We start from the raw sequence: 19,441 nt of genomic DNA on the forward strand, positions 1-19,441 counted from the left end.
ACTACTCAGCAAACTTGACAAAGTACATGAATCGATCATCATGTTTCAATAGAAATATGACAAGTCAAGAACTCGAAGAACACTCACAAAATAAGAAGAGGGATTTTGAAATTCTAGAGAAAAGAACTCTTAGAATTATAGAGTGAGAAATGATAAGATGATATGATAAGTACAATAGATGGTGTGGGATATAATTTATACTTATATGGTTGAAATAATAAATTGTTAATTAAAATCATCAATTGATCCAATGGGTTGGCTTGCTTGCCTCTTCATTTGCCTCAAAATTTCCTCTTAGTTAAGGTAATTTCTTGCCAAAATTAATTAAGACATTTATTTTATAATACCACGTCACATGATTTTTCAATTGTTAATAATATTATTAAATTATCAAAACAATTGATAATAATAAACTCACTAGAAATTAACAACATTTTTTTAATTGTTTATCAAAACATTTTAAATCAGTTAATTTAATTAATTAATTCAAATTATACATTTGAATCAAATTTCACCATTTAATTCATGTTTGAATATCATGTGAATTTGATTTTATTTTATTACCCATATTTTAATTTTCATTCATTAATGAAATTTATAGATTTAGTGTAAAAATTTCAACAATCCCCCATACTAATGGAAATTGAAAAATTAACCCGATGAAAGGCTCAATAGTTGAATCCTACATAGGATAGGTATGAGTAACCTTTTAAACATTCTCTTATGAAAGTATATAACTTTACTAGTTGATTAATATACTCGATTTCCTTGAACTAGTGTGTAAACGATTATAAACTTTCACATAAATTTTTTCCTAATACATATCAAACTCTCATGGTTGTGTCCGTTTTGGTCATGAAACACGTGTCTAGTTTAGTGAGGGTCTAGAATTGTGTTTTGCAATTCTTTCAAAGCGACCCCCCTTCTCCCTCACATAAGTGGTCTTTTTACTCACAAAGAATCATTAAAAACGATATGTTTATTATCGTCAAAATATATATTGTTTCGTTATAGGATTAATGCTCAACAATAATCTTCCAAGTCAGTACGATTAAGTTATCCCATTGAACATAATTCTTGGGATCTTTAGTTTGCATAGGTTGAGTTTTCCTTCTTACCAACTTATAATAAGCTCATGTATTTAAAAGATTTTCAAACTAACTCTCTATTCAATACTTTGGTAGTGGATCCACAATATTAGAGAGTATAGTCTAATGACATTATGTTTAAGACGTGTATGTCAAGACTTATCATTGACTCTAAGTTTGTCCATTTTCAAATTAATATCACAATAATAAGAATTTTCCTTTTAGACAATCTTGAAATATTTTCTAATAAACAGTCATTCATACATTCTTTCGTAAAAAAATATTGTTTACTTGACTAACTAGTAGACAAAATGTCTTTGAACTATAATGCCTTCATGTAAATTATTACATATTTCACAAAAAAGAAATTGACATATGTCAAAAAATTATGAATATAGTTTATATAATTTAATCTATCAATCATAATTTTGTTAGAAGATTTTCACTTGTAGACATAATTTTAAGTGTAAACATATTCACTTGTAGACATAAAGTCTTTCTTATCAACTTTTTCATTTGATAATGACATGATACCTCTTTTAGTGCTACGTACTCACATCCGTAGTGGATTTAATCATTTTTATCGTAATTCCAATGATAAAGATATTGTATAAAGATATGTAATGAAATGACCATTTTTATTGTCTTCATAATATACACAATTGTCACCTTCATTGACTTTTCAGTTAAAATCAAAATATGATCAAAATTTTCATATTATTATTGTAAACATTGTTATAAGTCATACAAAAACTTTACAAACAAAATTTTCTTAATTAATTTATTTAATAAAATATATTTTGAAGATATTTGTTTTTAAATTTGTATGAAAATAATATTAAAGAAAAACGTGTCTCTTGATTTCAAACCTTCAAAAAAATCAAATTGAGCATCAACTAAGCAAATATAAATAAGACATTTTCTTGTTATATTATTTTTTTGTTGTAAAATTGCGCAACTATATATATTGTGTAGAGAAAATATTTTTCTAACAATAAATTATATTTTTATTTATCATAATATAGACACTAGTTTTTCTGTTATTATTATCAATAAAAAATATTATCCCACATTCGTGTTAGTATCATTTTAAGTGTGTGAATTAAATTAATAATTTTTAATTAAGAAATTGCCAAACAATTTTTTATAAAACTAAGAAAATGAAATATTTTATTATTTATTTAATTAATAAATAAATTTGTTAAAAATAAAAACTCCAACCCCTTTATAACATAAGACTAAATGAACCCATTGATAATACTAAGTTTAACCATAGTACCTAAGTTTAACCAAGTTTATTTTCTTCCATCTTCTTTTTAATTTAAATGAAAAACATTTTATTTACAAAATAAAAAAATCTAAAATTAATTTGATACCAAACACAATCATTGGTGGACAAGACACACATGGCTAGGAGTTAAACAAATACACCACCAACTAAAAATCTTATTAAAAAATATTTGTTAACTTAATATAAAATAAAAAAATGTATTATTCCCAACAAAATATCATTTTAGTAAATCACCGAGATTCGTTACACGTCAACTTCACAATAATCAACAAATCTTCAATGACTATTTTATTACTTTATTTGGTATTTTTAATTTCTTAATTTAACAATAATAAAAAAATCATTCTACACATACTTCTCAAAAATTATATAACTCAATTTATGAACTAATTAAATATTCTGTCACACCGAACCATTTTTCCATTCCATACGGCACTCCAAGTGCACCGCCCTATGCCCGCCCATACTCCATATGGCACTATCGACTGATCTCTCAACTTACTTTTGCAGAAAGTCCAAAAAGTAAAGGAAAAAGAGTCCATCACAGAGAGAGAAAGAGATGTCAATCCCGGTGCCTTCCCGTCAGCTGTTCATCGATGGCGAGTGGAGAGAGCCTCTCCTAAAGAATCGTATTCCTATTACCAATCCTGCTACTGAATTGATAATAGGTCTCTCACTCTCCTTCTTTTCCCCTCTCTGTCTCACTGTATGATACAAAATGGGTTCTTGTTTTCATAAGTAGAACATCAGTACAGGCCGATTCAAGTGAACATTTCTTACATAGAGTGTGATGCTAAATATATATATATATATATATATATATAGGTTTAATTTAAGCTTATGGGTTCGTTCTTTTTTGTGTTTCAGGCAGCATTCCTGCTGCAACTTCTGAAGATGTGGATCTTGCTGTGGAAGCCGCTCGAAGGGCTCTTTCCCGGAACAAAGGCAACGACTGGGCATCCGCATCTGGGGCTCATAGGGCCAAATATCTACGTGCCATAGCTCTCAAGGTTTTTCTTCTTCATTCATATCTCCCCATTTCTTATTCTAATTCTAGTTTTGTTTATATCACTTCAGACTTTATAGATAGATCTCTTCAAGTTGATTATCATTTGTAAGTTTTGAATTCTTGGCTTAGGCATGTAGTTGCCTACAAGTTATGATATTTAAAGTGAAAATCTACAAGTGAAGCTGGATCAAGTTTATGAAACATTTCATAGCAATCTTCTAACTCTTAAAAATGACTTTTGTCAAATCTTTTGATTATTCCTATTTTCCTGGAGTCTTGAGTATGTATTTCTCTCTATTGCTTTCAGATAAAAGAGAGAAAGTCGGAACTTGCAGAACTTGAATCAATGGATTGTGGAAAACCTCTGGATGAAGCTGCATGGGATATAGTATGGATGATGCTATTTTGCACATAGAAACTTCATGTTAAATAAAGTATGTTTTGTGATGGCTTATTCATTTTTGATGATAGGATGATGTATCTGCATGTTTTGATTACTACGCGGACCTTGCTGAAGGCTTAGACGCAAAGCCTAAGACTCATGTTTCTCTTCCAATGGAGACATTTAAGTGTCACGTTGTTAAGGAACCCATCGGGGTTGTTGGCCTGATTACACCATGGTATTTAAATTGTCCAAACATGTTCTATGCTTTATGTTTGAGTATCTCCCTGCATATATATATCCCTTCTTAAGTTTAGAGATTGTTGTCTTTAAAATGTATCAAACTTACCTAGGTGACCTTATAAATTGAGATGTTCATCTAGGAGTAATGAAACAGAAATTGTAATGAGCCCATTGGAAACACTAATTGTTTCTGGATAATCTGATCCAGATGAGAAACCGCCAATAAACTTATGAATTTGTCTCTGAATTTCTGAATCTGTATTAAGTTTTGTTTCCAAACGTGATATGATCTAGATCCACATCTCCATATACAGATGAGATATATGACAGAAAGAGGTGTTTCCAAAGAGTTCACAATGCACAAGAAGTTTTTTTTATTTCTATTTAAAAGCATAGACCAGCTGGGTAGCTTAGTTGATATCTTGCACACGGTTATGCGTGTTGGCTAGTGTGTTCGTAGAAAAAAGTAATTGTTGTTCCATTATTCCAATTTTCATGTGTTTGGCATTTGGTTCACAAAAGATGTGAAATGAAATTTCTAACTACATGTGGAATGAGTGGGTAACAAGTATAGAACTAGAGAGGGAGGAGATGAGACTTAGAATGATGAGGGAATTAGACATTCAACTATTCAATGCATGCACCTAACTAATTGTTCCCTTACTCTATATAGGACTTGGCCTAACTATTCAATGCATGCACCTAACTAACAGTTACATTGGTTACAAGTGACCTTGTGGTAGTTATTTAGGTAGTATCCAGGGTTGCACCCCATACATGTTTTGTGTACCCATATCCTCAACATGCATAACCCTACATTCTACCCAATACATGTTATTGTGTACCCTCATGATTTACTCATGACATAGTGTTAAGTAGGCTCCTGAATTGTCTGTTAATACTGCTTCTTGTTCTGGAAGGAATTACCCTCTACTAATGGGCACGTGGAAAGTTGCTCCTGCATTGGCTGCAGGTTGTGCTGCAATTCTCAAGCCATCTGAGTTGGCTTCCATGTAAGTATATGACCTACTTACTATTTGGTCTTTGTTTGGCTTGTACAAATTTTAATTATTTTTTCCATATGCTCATTTCTTTTTGGACTACAGAACCTGCTTGGAGTTGGCTGCAGTGTGTAAAGAGGTGGGCCTTCCCCCAGGTATCCTTAATGTGCTGACAGGGTTTGGCCCTGAAGCAGGTGCTCCTTTAGCCTCTCATCCCAATGTGGATAAGGTTAGCTCTTATAACATGTATGCAGAATACTTTTTTATTTTTTGAAGAAGGGTCATTTATATGTAGTTGAGACAACAATCAAAACAAATTACACGAAAGCAAAAATTGAAAGCGAAAAATTAGAGCAACATCAATACAAAGGAAACAAAATTAAAAGTTCATTCATTCTAAGCTCCTTACGAAGTCCTATGATCTCAGCTAGTGCGGTGCTTTCTTGGAAAAATCCTCCCGTTTCTTTCTAGCCAATAGTCCACCAAATGATGATGGGAATGGGAGTCAAATGCTTTCCAATTTTGGACTTCAATTCCCAACCAATCCAAGCCTCCTGGAGATAGGTATCATCCAATTAAGATCAAGAACGTTCCACTATATGACACAGTTGTACATTGTTAAACATTGATTTGACACATTAAAGATGTCTTTATTATAAAGGTCAAAACTAAATTTCAATAATTTGTACTTGCAGGGATGGCCCTCAGAATTTGGGGCCTAATACTAATTTAAATTTTGGGCCCCTAAAATAGTAAAAAAAATTATTTTTTTAAATTTTAATAATATAAAATGAGATATAATGATTAATATATTATAATACTAAAATAAGAGATTAAAAAGGAGATAAAATAGTTATATATATATATATATTGTATAATATATATTTAATATTAAAGGAGAAAAGAAAGGGAAAAATAAAATACTATTAAATATTAAAAATTGGGGGCCTATAAAGGTAGGGGTCCTATGTAACTGCATAGGTTGCCTTACCCCTGTACTTGTACTCCTCTCACTCCTATCATGAATGACTAATATAAGTCTTGCTCTCTCTTTTAGGAGGAATATCACACAACATAATGTTTTGATATATCTACTAGAAAATTTAAACAAAAAACTGAAATTACTAAGAGTATGCTGTTTTTTTGTCTCCTTATAGGTTGCTTTTACGGGTAGTAGTGCAACTGGAAGTAAGATTATGGCTTCTGCATCTAAACTTGTCAAGGTATATGTAGATATATTTAATGTGTTATTGTACTGTTAAATTACTAATGTAGTGGTAGAGTTTAGTTACTCAATCAAAAACAAAATAACCGGTTTCCCACTTTCTTGTCTCTTGAAATTCTCACATGGTATCAGAGCTCTTACTCTTAGTAACTGTTTTTTCATGACGAATGAAATGGGAAAGAACTCTATGTTATGTTACACACGACGGCAACGTCTATTTGGATACGGCTAATCCCACTACTCTTATACCGATAATAGTTCTTAAATTCTCACAATATAGTATATTATTACAGGGAATGCTTTAGATCCATTCTCAAACTTCATATCCTACTTGCTTTGTAATTTCACTGTATTACATGCCAAAGTAGTGTCTAAATCTTATCTTTTCTCTTTTTTTATAGTAATTTTATTTTATCCTTCTGAGGTTGCATACCCTGTTTGTTTGGCAGCCTGTCACACTTGAGCTTGGAGGAAAAAGTCCCATTGTTGTCTTTGAAGATGTTGATCTTGACAAGGGTGAGTGGCCTAGCAAGCCTTTTACTTGCATGCATATAATTTGACTCATTTGATTTGCAGAAATGTGAATCCAATTTCTTATTAACAGCTCAGAATATCAACACCTTGTTTCTTATGAACTTGTTAGGAGTTTGTAGGATGCAAGTTGGTTTGATTGATTTAGAATATGGACTGGACTAATTTTATTCTTCTGTGAAGACTTTTTTTACTTTCTAATAACCTTTTCTGTGAAAACTTAAATGTCCCCATTTTCTGAAGAATTTGTTAACTAAATATCTTTTAAAAAGAACATTTTATCACTTAAATAAGTGATCCTAATTGAAAACTTGTTTGTCACAATATCTCCCACAATCAAAATTATTAAAAATGATTTTATATTTTCGTTTGTTATAACATTTTATTTTCTAGATCATGATCCAAATTATAGTTTACTTTTTTCTTCATTTAGTATAAAGATTTTTATAGATCATGATCTAATAGTGGGATTTTTGGCTTCATTTGGTATAAATAATATTTTTTGAATCCTAATCTACATTATTTTTAGTATCATGATCCAAATTATTTTATAAATTATTGTGATTTTTGACAAACATAATAAATGTAGAATTTTCTTTTATCATAATCCAGATGAAGAAAATGCATACCAAAACAATAATATCTTAAACCCCCATCTCACAGTCCCCTGTAATACCGCCATCTATCCTTGGGCTTAAGTTTTCATGCTCTATGAATTAAATACCGGGGAATTCTGATCGGAATTCATCCTATTAGTCACCCGAATCTTTAGCTTGCAGTAATAATCTTAAATGCAGCTCATCAAACAAGCCCTTGGAAGTTGATTATTTTGTTGTTCCAGTTAGCCACTAGATTTGTCTCTACCATAATACCATTAGCATATTAGATGATTGAAAGCATGGGCATTTGCTCACAAAAAATAAACCAATGCTAATACTCTGTTATTTTATCAAATATCACTTGAAACAGCTGCTGAATGGACTATATTTGGTTGCTTTTGGACTAATGGACAGATCTGTAGTGCAACATCTCGCCTTATTGTGCATGTAAGTGGAAAAGATAGATGCAAAACACCATTCATGTTTTCCAAATGTGTTATCTCATATCAGTATTTGTGATTATACATTGAAAAAAACATTCTTTTTGAAAAGAACTCCATGAAGATACAATAAGCATCATAACGTTATTACTTGATTCTTTGTTACTCAAATAACATCATAATGTTAAAGTTTGTGTAAATAGAATTGTGGCATTAATGATTTCTAATAACACAATAATTTTCTATACCTAGTTTTGAAAACACGTAAACAGAACTTTGTTCATTCAAGAACTCAACCATCAAGCCTCACTGAATTGGTAAATCCCAAATTGGATTTATTATACCAGTATAATAGCACTAGTTATGTAAATATTTTTACTTTCTCCAATTTTATAATATCCCAAATTTGATTTCCATCTCAAAATCCACTTTTCAAAAACCCAATTATCTCATGAACCTCAATCACACAACCTCTTAATTGTTCTTGGTACTTACAATAAATGTTAACAGGAAAGTATAGCAGCAGAGTTTCTGGACAGGATTGTGAAGTGGACCAAAAAGATTAAGATTTCGGACCCCATGGAAGAAGGTTGCAGACTCGGTCCAGTTGTTAGTGCTGGCCAGGTGAGCGACTTCTACTGCACGACTCTCTTATCTCTCTTTCCCCTTTCATATCAAGGTTGGGGAGCTCTTCAATGTCCCAACCTCAATTAAGATATCTCTTCACCTGTTTCTCTCCTGCTTATCCTTTGTTTTGGAACAATTCAACTAGCTAATAATCATAGAAATATTAGGTAATTAAAGGACCAATCAAATGAGGATACCTGGCCGAAGATTAGAGCAATTAAAGATAATTATGTATAGTAGATAACTATAAGTAGTAAAATAGGATAATTATTTCTAAAGTAGATAATTGAGATAACTAAATCAGAATAGTCATTAGATTAGATAGAATTACATTATTGATCACATTTAAAAACAACCTCCTTGCCTTTTCAATTGAAATGATTTATTAATAATTATGCATGACACCACAGGTCCACAAGCATTAATTGAAAGATATTTTGTCTAGGTGTTTTTGATGACTAATCTAATTAATGTATAGTTGACTTGATAACACTACTCTTTTGCACTCTAGTACGAGAAGGTATTGAAGTTCATTGAAACTGCTAAGAGTGAAGGTGCAACCATCTTATGTGGTGGGACTCGTCCGGAGGTATGTTTCCATTGTTCTTAAAAGTTATCTTGTTTTGGTTTTGCATTAAAATTAGTACATCTATCTTATTACTTGTGTATGGATTGACAGCACTTAAAGAAGGGGTACTTTCTAGAACCCACCATTATAACTGATGTAAGCACTTCCATGCAAATCTGGAGGGAGGAGGTCTTTGGCCCTGTTCTTTGTGTGAAGACATTCAGAAATGAAGATGAAGCCATTGAACTTGCAAATGATACTCAGTAAGCATATTCTTCCAGTTAAGCTCTTTGATGGCGTATGCGTAGGAGGTCATGTTTGACAGTTTCCATTGATTTTGCTCAGATATGGTCTAGGGGCTGCTGTCATTTCAAAGGATTTGGAAAGGTGCAATAGAATCACTAAGGTAAATCTTTTGATGGTGTGATCCCAAAAGTTTTGGGTCCTTGGTCACAAATATTTATGTTCTACATTGTTATTAAGAACATGTTTGATGTAGGATTATTTGGAAATAACCTGAATTGTTTGATGAAAAAGTGAATTATTTGATTTAAATAACTAAAATATATTTGAATTCTTTTGGTGTTTATATATAGCGGGTAATACCAGAAGTAGTTTGTGATATATCTTGTTATGTTGTTCCTTTCAGGCTCTAAATGCAGGGATTGTATGGGTCAACTGCTCACAACCTTGTTTTTGTCAAGCTCCTTGGGGTGGCAACAAGCGAAGTGGCTTCGGGCGCGAATTAGGAGAATGGTAAATTAATTACTTGAGATGAAATAATATTTTTGAACAATGTCTAGTGTCCTCTAAAGAAAGAAACAGTTGTGAAAGTTTTATGAAATATTTTGCATAAAGAAGAACTTGTAAAATATTCAAGTGTCACTTTGTAGGGGACTCGAGAACTACATGACCTTAAAGCAGGTTACTGAATACATCTCTGATGAACCATGGGGTTGGTATCAGCCTCCTCTGTCCAAGTATTAGAGATGTTATAAAAGCTTATATGTTCCAACGTCAGCCATCTCAAGGTTCGGTTTCTATTCAAATGATACTGTGGATGAGTTTTATTGTATTTCTGGTTGTAATGGATTCAATAATGTTCCAGGAGTTTTCCTTAGCCTTTGTTGTTGTTCTGTTCTGTTCACCCCCATGGATTACTAATAAAAAAGTTATGTTTCTTTTTGCATGTTCACCTCCTTTTGTGCAATTGCCACTTTTATTTCTATTTTAAACTTTGTCCAGCTTTTAACAAACTTATGCAGATAATATCCAGAATCAAATCCTTTATAGGATTTATGAATACCTCAGTGAATATGAAATGACTGATCAAATATTTCTCTTTCTCACATCTTACTCTTCATATATCTTAACAAGTTGGTATCAGAGCCAAAAAACTTACAACCACAACCATGTTAGAAATGCTGAATCAGACTGACAACGATCCCCTCGGCGTTATAACATTGATCACTCAGTTCTTGAAAGAACAAAATACTATGGATGGAAACCGGAGTGGATTCACTTGAGCAAAAACTAAAAGGGATGAATGGTTCAGAACGACCGGGAGATTCAGTTGAGACCCCTTATATTCCTCCACCCACTAGAGTAGTGAGAAATTGAGGAGGGAATGAGAGATAATGGATTAGATGGAAAAAAAATAAAATTAATTTATTTTTTATTGTACAAGTAATTTTCTCTCAAATTTTATCACTCATTCCAGATCATTTCTCATATTATATTGAAAATTAATTAGAAAATATAATATTAATGTAAATATATATACTAAAAAGATTAATCTCACTTTTAAGGTATTATATATATAATTTAATCTTTTATAACTCTAATTAAGGTATATATATATTCTAATCTTTTAAGTTTGAAATAAATATATATTTTTGGTAGTATTAATCAGATTAATATTACTAATGGCCTGGAAAATATAACGCGTATAATTTTTTTAATAACATTTTTTATTAAATTATTTTATATTTAATTTTTCTAATAGTTTTTTAAATATTTGTTAATTATTATTTTATTTTTAAGTTTTTATATTTTAATTAATTTATTATAATTTTATTATTATTATTATTATATAATATTTTAAATTAATTATATAAAAATAATTAAATTACTATTTTTAGTTATTGTAATCATTATTAAAATTTTATTTGAAATGATATTATTTAAATAATTAAAATAATTTTTTTTAATAAATAAATTAAAAAAATTATTATTATTTAAATTTAAAAGAATTTTTAATATATTTTTAAAAGAAAAATATATATAATATTATAATTATGAGAGAAAAACAAAAGATAAAATGCTTCACATTCACGTAAGTAAAAATGAATTACTCCAATTTAGAGATGAATAAACTTTTCAACCAAACACTCAATTTATCCCCTTTTATTATTTCTAAGTACAAAAATCACCTATTCCTAACTTTTTATATACTTACCTTAATATCCAATTAATATTTTAAAGTATATATATATTATAATTCTATTTTTTTTTTTAAATATATTAAAAATTCTATAACAAATAAATCTAAAAATTCTCTAATAGACCGTATATATATACATTCTTAAACTCTTAAACCTCATTAATCAATTACCAGAGCTCGGGCGAAATCTTCTTCAAATTGCGCCGCCACTGATTTCTTCCAACTGGTTGAATATTTTAACGTTATATTGCTGCGACTTTTACATGTTTTATTCTGATCTTATAAAAATATGATCTTTTGCTTTTCTTAGGTGATCTCTTGTAGCAGCAGCAGTATTTGGCGCGCAAGAAGCCCTTTCACCCCCTGTAGTTATTCCGCCGTAATAATTTGTTAATGGGGAAAAGACGAGGAGGTGGCGGTCGTGGGACAATTACATCTGCGGCCCTTCTTCGGCATATAGAATCGTGTAAGCTCAAGTATCCGACCGTTGAGGAACTTGTAGATCATCTTCGGTCCAACTACCCACAATATAGTCGGCAAAAGCTTCTTCCTTTAACCAGGGCAGTTAAGAGAACGTTAGAACACATCAATTCGAAGGATGACCCATCAAGCGATATCACCCTGTCAAGTTCCATAATGGACGAAGATGAAACTGGTCGACCGTCTCAGAAGAAGATGAAATTGGTGAGCCAGAGTGAAATGCAACCCATACAAAAGAAACGGAAAACTTTTGACCAGGAATATGTACAGTCTGTGACATCCTCCTCTAAGGAAGAAGATGGTGTTATTTCAACATCTGAAGATGCTATTTTCCCAAAAAAAAAATTGAAAAGGAAAGAAGAAGTTGAGAAGAAGAATAAGAGTGTTGAATTGGAGTCTAATAAGGCTGCTATGAATGTTGGTTTGCTTGGAGACAATTCAAATTTGGGTATGATAAAAGGAAAAGAAAAAAGATTAGTTGACATCAGTGACGAGCAGGGGGGAGGGAAGAAGGGGACGAGGTTTAGTGACCTAGGTGGAATGTCCAGTGTTTTGAAGGAATTGGGCGATGTGTTGTATTCCATTTCGCGTCGACGTCCTTTAGAATATATTGGAGGGAGTCCGATTACTGGGATTTTGTTACATGGGCCGCCAGGGTGTGGAAAAACAAAGTTGGTTGATGCCATAGCTGTTGAGTCTGGACTGCATTTACATAAAATTTCGGCTAATGAATTGGTTACTGGTGTTACAGGTGTTTGTTCATGTTTGTTAGCATCATAATTGTTATTTTAATCTTGCTTATGATCCTAGAGTAACTGCTTATTATTGTTAGGGTAGAAAAAAAAACCTTCAATGATTTATTAGGCTGGTTAGGAAGCATGAGACCTAACTTTAGAATGTTTTGAGTTAGAAGGAAAATTTAACTATTAATTTGTAACATCCTTTCAACTTTTTTTCAGAAAGAAATGTATCATCTCTTCTTACTTTCAATCCACTTTTTCCTTCATGACATGGCATGTTTGATGCTCTATTTATTGACATATTTTAGCGTGTGGTTATTGTGATGTAAGACTTTTATTTAGTTCATCTTCTTAACTGTGGTAATTTCAGGTGCATCAGAAGAGAATATCCGAGTTCTTTTTGAAAAAGCTTATAGGACAGCACCCTCGATTGTGTTTATTGATGAGATTGATATTATAGCTTCAAAAAGAGACAATTTGCAAAGGGAAATGGAGAAAAGAATTGTTACACAGTTAATGACTTGCATGGATATTTCACAAAGACCTTCTTTTTCTAATGAAACTCCTTATGTTCTTGTAATTGGGGCTACTAATAGACCTGACAGTATTGATCCTGCATTAAGAAGACCTGGAAAGTTTGACCATGAGTTTGCTTTAGGCGTTCCTGATGAAAAAGCTAGGTTGGAAATTCTTACCGTTCTTAGTCGCAAATTAAGGCTCGGGGGTTCTTTTGACCTTTTAAAGATAGCCCGTTCTACAGCTGGTTTTGTTGGGGCTGATTTGGAACAACTAGCAAAAAAGGCTGCATTTCTAGCTTTGATGAAATTAAGGGACAGAAAAAAAGCAGAATGTCAGAAAGAACCTGTAGATGATGATTGTATTGAGAAAGAACCTGCAGATTCTGATTGTACTGAGAAAGAACCTGCAGATGATGATCAGAATAAATATTTTCCTTTCCATCCTAAAGATATGGAAACTTTTTACATAACAATGACTGATTTTGAGGTAATCATAGGAAGGTGTATTCTTTGAGTTATTGTGCACTATACTGATTTAGTTGATACTATTGTTTAGTTCTTGTGATTATGAGTGATTGCATGAATATATGGATATAAAATTAAAATTTCCCTTAATTTTTAGTCAAAAATCAAAGAAGCCCTTAAATTTGAAAAGGATCATTCGCATCCTCAACTTTTACCTATTAGATAAGTATGGCGTGGATTTAATTTTTAAGAATTCTTTATTCTATTTTCTTATAGTGATTTTAAAAATAATGTGGCTAAGTGCAGGAAGCAGCTAAAATGGTCCAGCCTTCAACAAAGAGAGAAGGGTTCTCTACCATCCCTAATGTGAAATGGGAAGATGTAGGTGGGATGGAATCAATAAGGAAGGATTTTCTCGATATAGTTAATCAAATTAAGTATCCTGATCATTATAAGGTGACCACCGTTTTTCATTTTATTGAAACAAGTATTATTTGTATGATATGTATTTTGACATTTGGGATGTTTTAGAGATTTAATTTGAATGAGAAAGGATTTTTACTTTATGGACCTCCTGGTTGTGGCAAAACATTAATTGCAAAGGCGGTGGCCAATGAATCAGGGGCTAATTTTATACATATTAAGGTATGTGAGTTTTTTTATCGCTTTCTAGTGTTAAAAGATATTTCTTTCAAGTCTTAACTTTTTTTTCTCATGTCTAGGGTCCTGAAATATTGAGTAAATATGTGGGAGAAAGTGAAATGGCGATTAGAACTATATTCCGCCGTGCAAGGACATGTTCCCCGTGCATACTTTTCTTTGACGAGGTGTGTTGTTTACAGTAATTAATCTGTTTGATTATCATGAGTGACCCTAATACTGATGCATATTTTTTAGCTCAAATTATGTTTGGCAAAGTAATTTGGATTATTATTTTGGTGTTATCTAGAAAAAAAAATCCGGTTGTAATTAATTCAACTAGAAAGTGTTTGTGTTACAGTTTTAGCTAAAAAGGATAAGAAAAAGATGAGAGGATAGTTAGGGTTGTGAATAGGAGAACGGAGATCTCGGTTTTCCATTTTGGAAATATAAAATTAGGCCTTAATTCTTATATAAAACTGATATGAACTTATAATAAATATAAGGACTTATATATAGTATTTAGAGTCCTATCAATTGATTCATAATTCTGTTAAAAGTTAGAGTTTAATATTAACTTAGTTGTATCTCTTTATCAAAATAATGAAGTGCTTATTTGAAATAAGTTTATCATTTGATAACTATTATTTAAAATTAATTAGTACTAATATGGCTTAACCGTTAAGTTATGAATCACTTAACTCGGTAATACATATCCTTTTACTACTGTTTACCTAGTTTGTTTCTAAATTCAACATTTATCACTTAATTTTTGTTTGATCAAACACACCCTTACATTTTTTTACCAAATAAAAATATATTTGATTCTTAGATGGTTGTTTCTAAATTCCATCTCCACATAAGAATTTTTCTCATGATCCATCTACAACTTTTGCAATTTCACCCAACTACATTTTCTTATAAAACTGGAAAATATAAATTCAACACAACTACAATGTTGACAATTTTTTTATTGTTGGCAGTATTGAGGTTATCATCGATGATAGAAGTGGACTTCAGAACTATTAATTAATTAATTGTTCTCCTTTTTGGTCATGTACTCATGTATAGTTGATGTACGTGTTGTCTCGTTGTTCTTAGGTGGATGCTTTGACAACCAATCGAGGACATGAAGGCGGTTGGATTGTTGCAAGACTTGTGAACCAGGTCTCTATTATGTTTATAACATTTTCTTTCATATATCTTATAGAATCAGAAATAAGAGAAACCTCTGGAAATTGCATATAAATATAACTAATGACTTGAACTCAAGTTTGACGTTGGATCACTGGTAACATTGAGAGCTTGTTTGATATTGGGATGAGATTATTTGAAAGTGGATTATTTGGGTCAAATGACCAAAATTATCTTAGTATTTGATATTTAAAAAATGTTATAAAGGATAGAAAACAAGGGATAATTAGTATTTTAATTGATGATTTAATAAAAGAAGAATTTATGTATGTTAAATAACAAAAAATCTATAAAGGAATGTTGGTTTATTAAATCTAAATAAACCATATCAAACAAGCACTTGATGGATGTGTGTGTATCAAAGCAGGATGTCATTTCAATTATGCTCGACTCATGTAATGTCCATAATAAAATTGTACCCATCTCAATTATACAGTTACTGTTAGAGTTGGATGGTGGAGATGAAAGAAAGGATGTCTATGTTATTGCTGCAACAAATAGGTTTGCTTGATTTTTGAGTATCCTTGTGTCTTTCTTCTTTTAGTACTGGTTGAGTTAACTTTTGTGGTTTTGAAATGTTTCCTAGACCCGAAGCTGTAGATCCTGCTCTCTTGCGGCCTAATAGACTGGGGAAATACTTTTATGTTCGTTTGCCTAGCCCGGATTCCCGTGGCTCGATTCTTAAAGCTCTCGCGCGAGACAAACCGATAGATCCTAGTGTCGATTTATTAGAAGTTGGGAAGGATCCAGCTTGCGATAATTTTAGTGGAGCAGATCTTTCTGCACTTGTAAGTATTCCTTCTGTAAACTTTTTTATTTGTAATTATCAGTCTGCAACCCTTAAACTAGTTCCATGCTTAACTTTGAATGATACTCATACTGCCATTCTTAATCTGTAGTTGAATTTAGCTGCACGCACTGCAATTGATGAATGCATAGGCGGCTCAGATGTGTTCGCCATAAATAGAAGGCATTTCGACATAGCTTTCCAAAACACCTTCCCATCTGTCTCCCTAAAGGTATTTGTTTTGATTCAAGTTCAAATCAAACATTAAAATTAAAGCACAAGAAATGACAATACACAAAATCAATTAAGTTCAAATCATTTATTTTATACATGTGATAGTAACTTTTTTAAGGTAGATTTGTGTGTTTCCTCATCATCAATAATTGACCTGGCCTGTGTTGCACAGGAAATACAATTTTACGATAAATGGTCAAAAAACAAAGAAGTCAACGAACGACAACGCAGTTGATAGATCGCAAATGCCACAATTTTACGATAAAGTTGCATGTTTTGGTTATAGTTTTCCTTGTGATATTTTGGCATGGGTTACTTTTTTTCTTTCTTTCTTTCTTTTTGCATTTGAAGCACATTTTTGCAGTTTATTTATTTATGGGATTTTTTTATGGTTAAACTCTTTGACTATCTTTGGTTACTTTTGGACTAATGGATACATCTGCAGTGCAACATTCTGCCTTATTGTACAGATAGATGCAAAACACCATTCATATTTTCCAAATGTATTTTCTCATTTTAGCATTTGTGATTATACATTGTAAAAAACATGTTTCTGAGAAGAACTCCATGAAGATATGATAAGCTGACCAGGCTGCTATTTCATTGATGCTGATAATGTCAAACTTTGTATTAACAAAGTTGTAGCATTTCTGATTTCTGATAATACAATCATTTTCTATACCATTATTGAAAACATGTAAAAACAGAACTTATCTAAATCTATTTATTAATAATTATGCACGACACCACAAACATCAATTTAAAGATATTTGTCGATGTGTTCTCTATGTCTAATCTAATTATTGTATAGTTTACTCGATAAAACTATTCTTTTGCAATCAAGTATGACAAGGTAACGAAATTAATTGAAACGGCTAAGAGTGAAGGTGCAACCAAATCTTATGTGGTGGGACTTGAACAGAGGTATGTTTCAATTGTTCTCAAGAGTTGTCTTGTTTTGGATTAAAATTAGTACATTTATCTTATTACTCAATTGAAAACTTTTCTCATATTTGCAACCTAGCTATTAATGGACTTCAGCTACACCGTTAAATTTGTTACTTATTGTACACATGGATGCCATTTTTTTTTCAAACAAACCTTAACCCTTTTAATGTTTTAACAAATCAAACAAAACTCTTTTTTTCTTCATTTTTTTTCTTAGAGTCCTCTAGTAACTTTTTTCTATTTCACATTTCTTTCTTTATTGCATTCATTCTACTTCCTCTCTCTTAACCTTTACTATAAACTTGTTTTTTACTATATTAAAACTTTCTCCATTCATGATCATTGTTAGCCCTATCCAGAACTTTGCCGTTAGTTCCTAAATGAAACTTCATCGTATATGTAGCCAGAGCCGGCCCCGAGTTTTGGGCTGCCCCAGACCAGACCGGTAGAAAAAAAGTCTAGTTCAAGACTTCACCTCATATATGTAGCCAGAGCCGGCCCCGAGTTTTGGGCTGCCCCAGACCAGACCGGTAGAAAAAAAGTCTATATATTTTTGTTGCCTTAGGTCTAGTTTAAAAAATTAATAAAAAAAAAATTGATTTTGATAAGATTTGAAACCCATAACAATACAAAATTTTTAAGTTTTTATCCTTAACCACTAAATTATACAATTTTATGTTTAAAATTACAATAAATTTAACTAAACACCTTAATATTTTTAACGAGTGAGCTGCCCTAGTCCGAGGGTTTGCCGGGCTTACCACCAGGACCAGCCCTGTATGTAGCTAATATGGATTGTGATAAAGAAAAGTGAGTCTCTATTTTTACATATTTCCTATTTAGCAGAGCAATTAATTGTAGAATGAATGCAAAAAAATTATATTTCGTTTGGAATTTTTTACTTTGGAAAATCTATAGCATTAAATTATAAATTTATACAAGGACTAATGTTTCTGCTGGTTCAAGGCTAAACCAGAGTCATGTTTTTACTTTGGAATGTCATCATTACTTCAATAGATCAAATTTCTTTTATTATAACTTTGTATTTTGGAATGATTCTAATTTCGGAATGTATATATCATTAAAACAAATTTGTTTATTTAATTATAATTTTGTGTTTGGCTTACGAGACTAAAATGTCACGGATTCGATTCTATTTAAAAGCGTTTTGAGTAAGCGGGGGTCATGGCTATGCAGGGTGTCATGCTAGCTCTTTTTTATTCTAAAAAAAATAAATTATAATTTTGTGTTCTTAGAATGATTTTGAGTTTGTATTGTTAGAAGAATATATATATATATATATATATATATATATATATTAAAATAAATTTGTTTGATTTTGTACTTTTGGAATATGTATAACATTTTGATTTATTAAATTAGAGTACATTTCCTACTTTAGAATGAATCATCATAAATTAGTATTTTTCTAGTTAACGGCTAATATTTGATTCTTATTAAATTATTAAAATGCATCTCACATTGTTTGATACTGATTTTGCATATACCGATTCTTAGAAAGTATATGCATAATGCATCACATTTGAAAGTATATATTGTAAATATACATGTGATAAAAAAAATGGAACTGTGACATTCTAAATATCAATATACATTGACTTGAAAATTGTATTGTTGGTAGGCCTAAGAAGAATAAATAAAAAATAAGACTTTGAAGAATCACAAATTCACAATCTCATTAAAAAATATCAAATGAAGGGATCACGTATATAACTACAATAAGAAATTATCCAAAAATGAAAATTTTGATAACACAGTCAATAATTCTCTAAAAGATTCTCTGAGTTTTTTGTTTTCTCTTTCTAGAAAAGAGTTTTAGAGAATAAGTTAGGCTCATGGATAGATTTAAGAGCTCAACTAAAAAGATAATAAGAAAGTGAGAGAGTGAGACAAAGAAACGACAGATGGTAGTGTTGTTGTTGAAGAATCGTGACTAAAATTTGGTGTGGAGGAGGCCGGTGGTTTTGT

The 19,441-nt window shown here is 31.2% G+C and overlaps 2 protein-coding genes across 2 annotated transcripts; both read left to right on the plus strand.

Annotated features, from left to right (window-relative positions):
* Window positions 1-2,871: 2,871 nt before the first annotated feature.
* Window positions 2,872-10,199, plus strand: LOC124914612 (aminoaldehyde dehydrogenase 2, peroxisomal). The gene is made up of 15 exons (XM_047455206.1): window positions 2,872-3,047; window positions 3,247-3,389; window positions 3,696-3,776; window positions 3,860-4,008; window positions 4,934-5,026; window positions 5,120-5,243; window positions 6,172-6,237; window positions 6,689-6,755; window positions 7,740-7,816; window positions 8,320-8,433; window positions 8,948-9,025; window positions 9,116-9,267; window positions 9,350-9,410; window positions 9,654-9,760; window positions 9,898-10,199. The coding sequence occupies exons 1-15, from the start codon at window positions 2,939-2,941 to the stop codon at window positions 9,989-9,991; spliced, it is 1,515 nt and encodes a 504-aa protein (XP_047311162.1). The 5' UTR covers window positions 2,872-2,938; the 3' UTR covers window positions 9,992-10,199.
* A 1,409-nt stretch (window positions 10,200-11,608) lies between these two features.
* Window positions 11,609-16,951, plus strand: LOC124921007 (cell division control protein 48 homolog C-like). The gene is made up of 11 exons (XM_047461605.1): window positions 11,609-11,673; window positions 11,758-12,678; window positions 13,038-13,672; window positions 13,957-14,106; window positions 14,182-14,295; window positions 14,373-14,477; window positions 15,391-15,456; window positions 15,920-15,984; window positions 16,070-16,271; window positions 16,383-16,502; window positions 16,677-16,951. The coding sequence occupies exons 2-11, from the start codon at window positions 11,841-11,843 to the stop codon at window positions 16,737-16,739; spliced, it is 2,358 nt and encodes a 785-aa protein (XP_047317561.1). The 5' UTR covers window positions 11,609-11,673; window positions 11,758-11,840; the 3' UTR covers window positions 16,740-16,951.
* Window positions 16,952-19,441: the final 2,490 nt, after the last annotated feature.

Source organism: Impatiens glandulifera, chromosome 1, assembly GCF_907164915.1.
Source record: "Impatiens glandulifera chromosome 1, dImpGla2.1, whole genome shotgun sequence".
Classification (NCBI taxonomy): domain Eukaryota; kingdom Viridiplantae; phylum Streptophyta; class Magnoliopsida; order Ericales; family Balsaminaceae; genus Impatiens; species Impatiens glandulifera.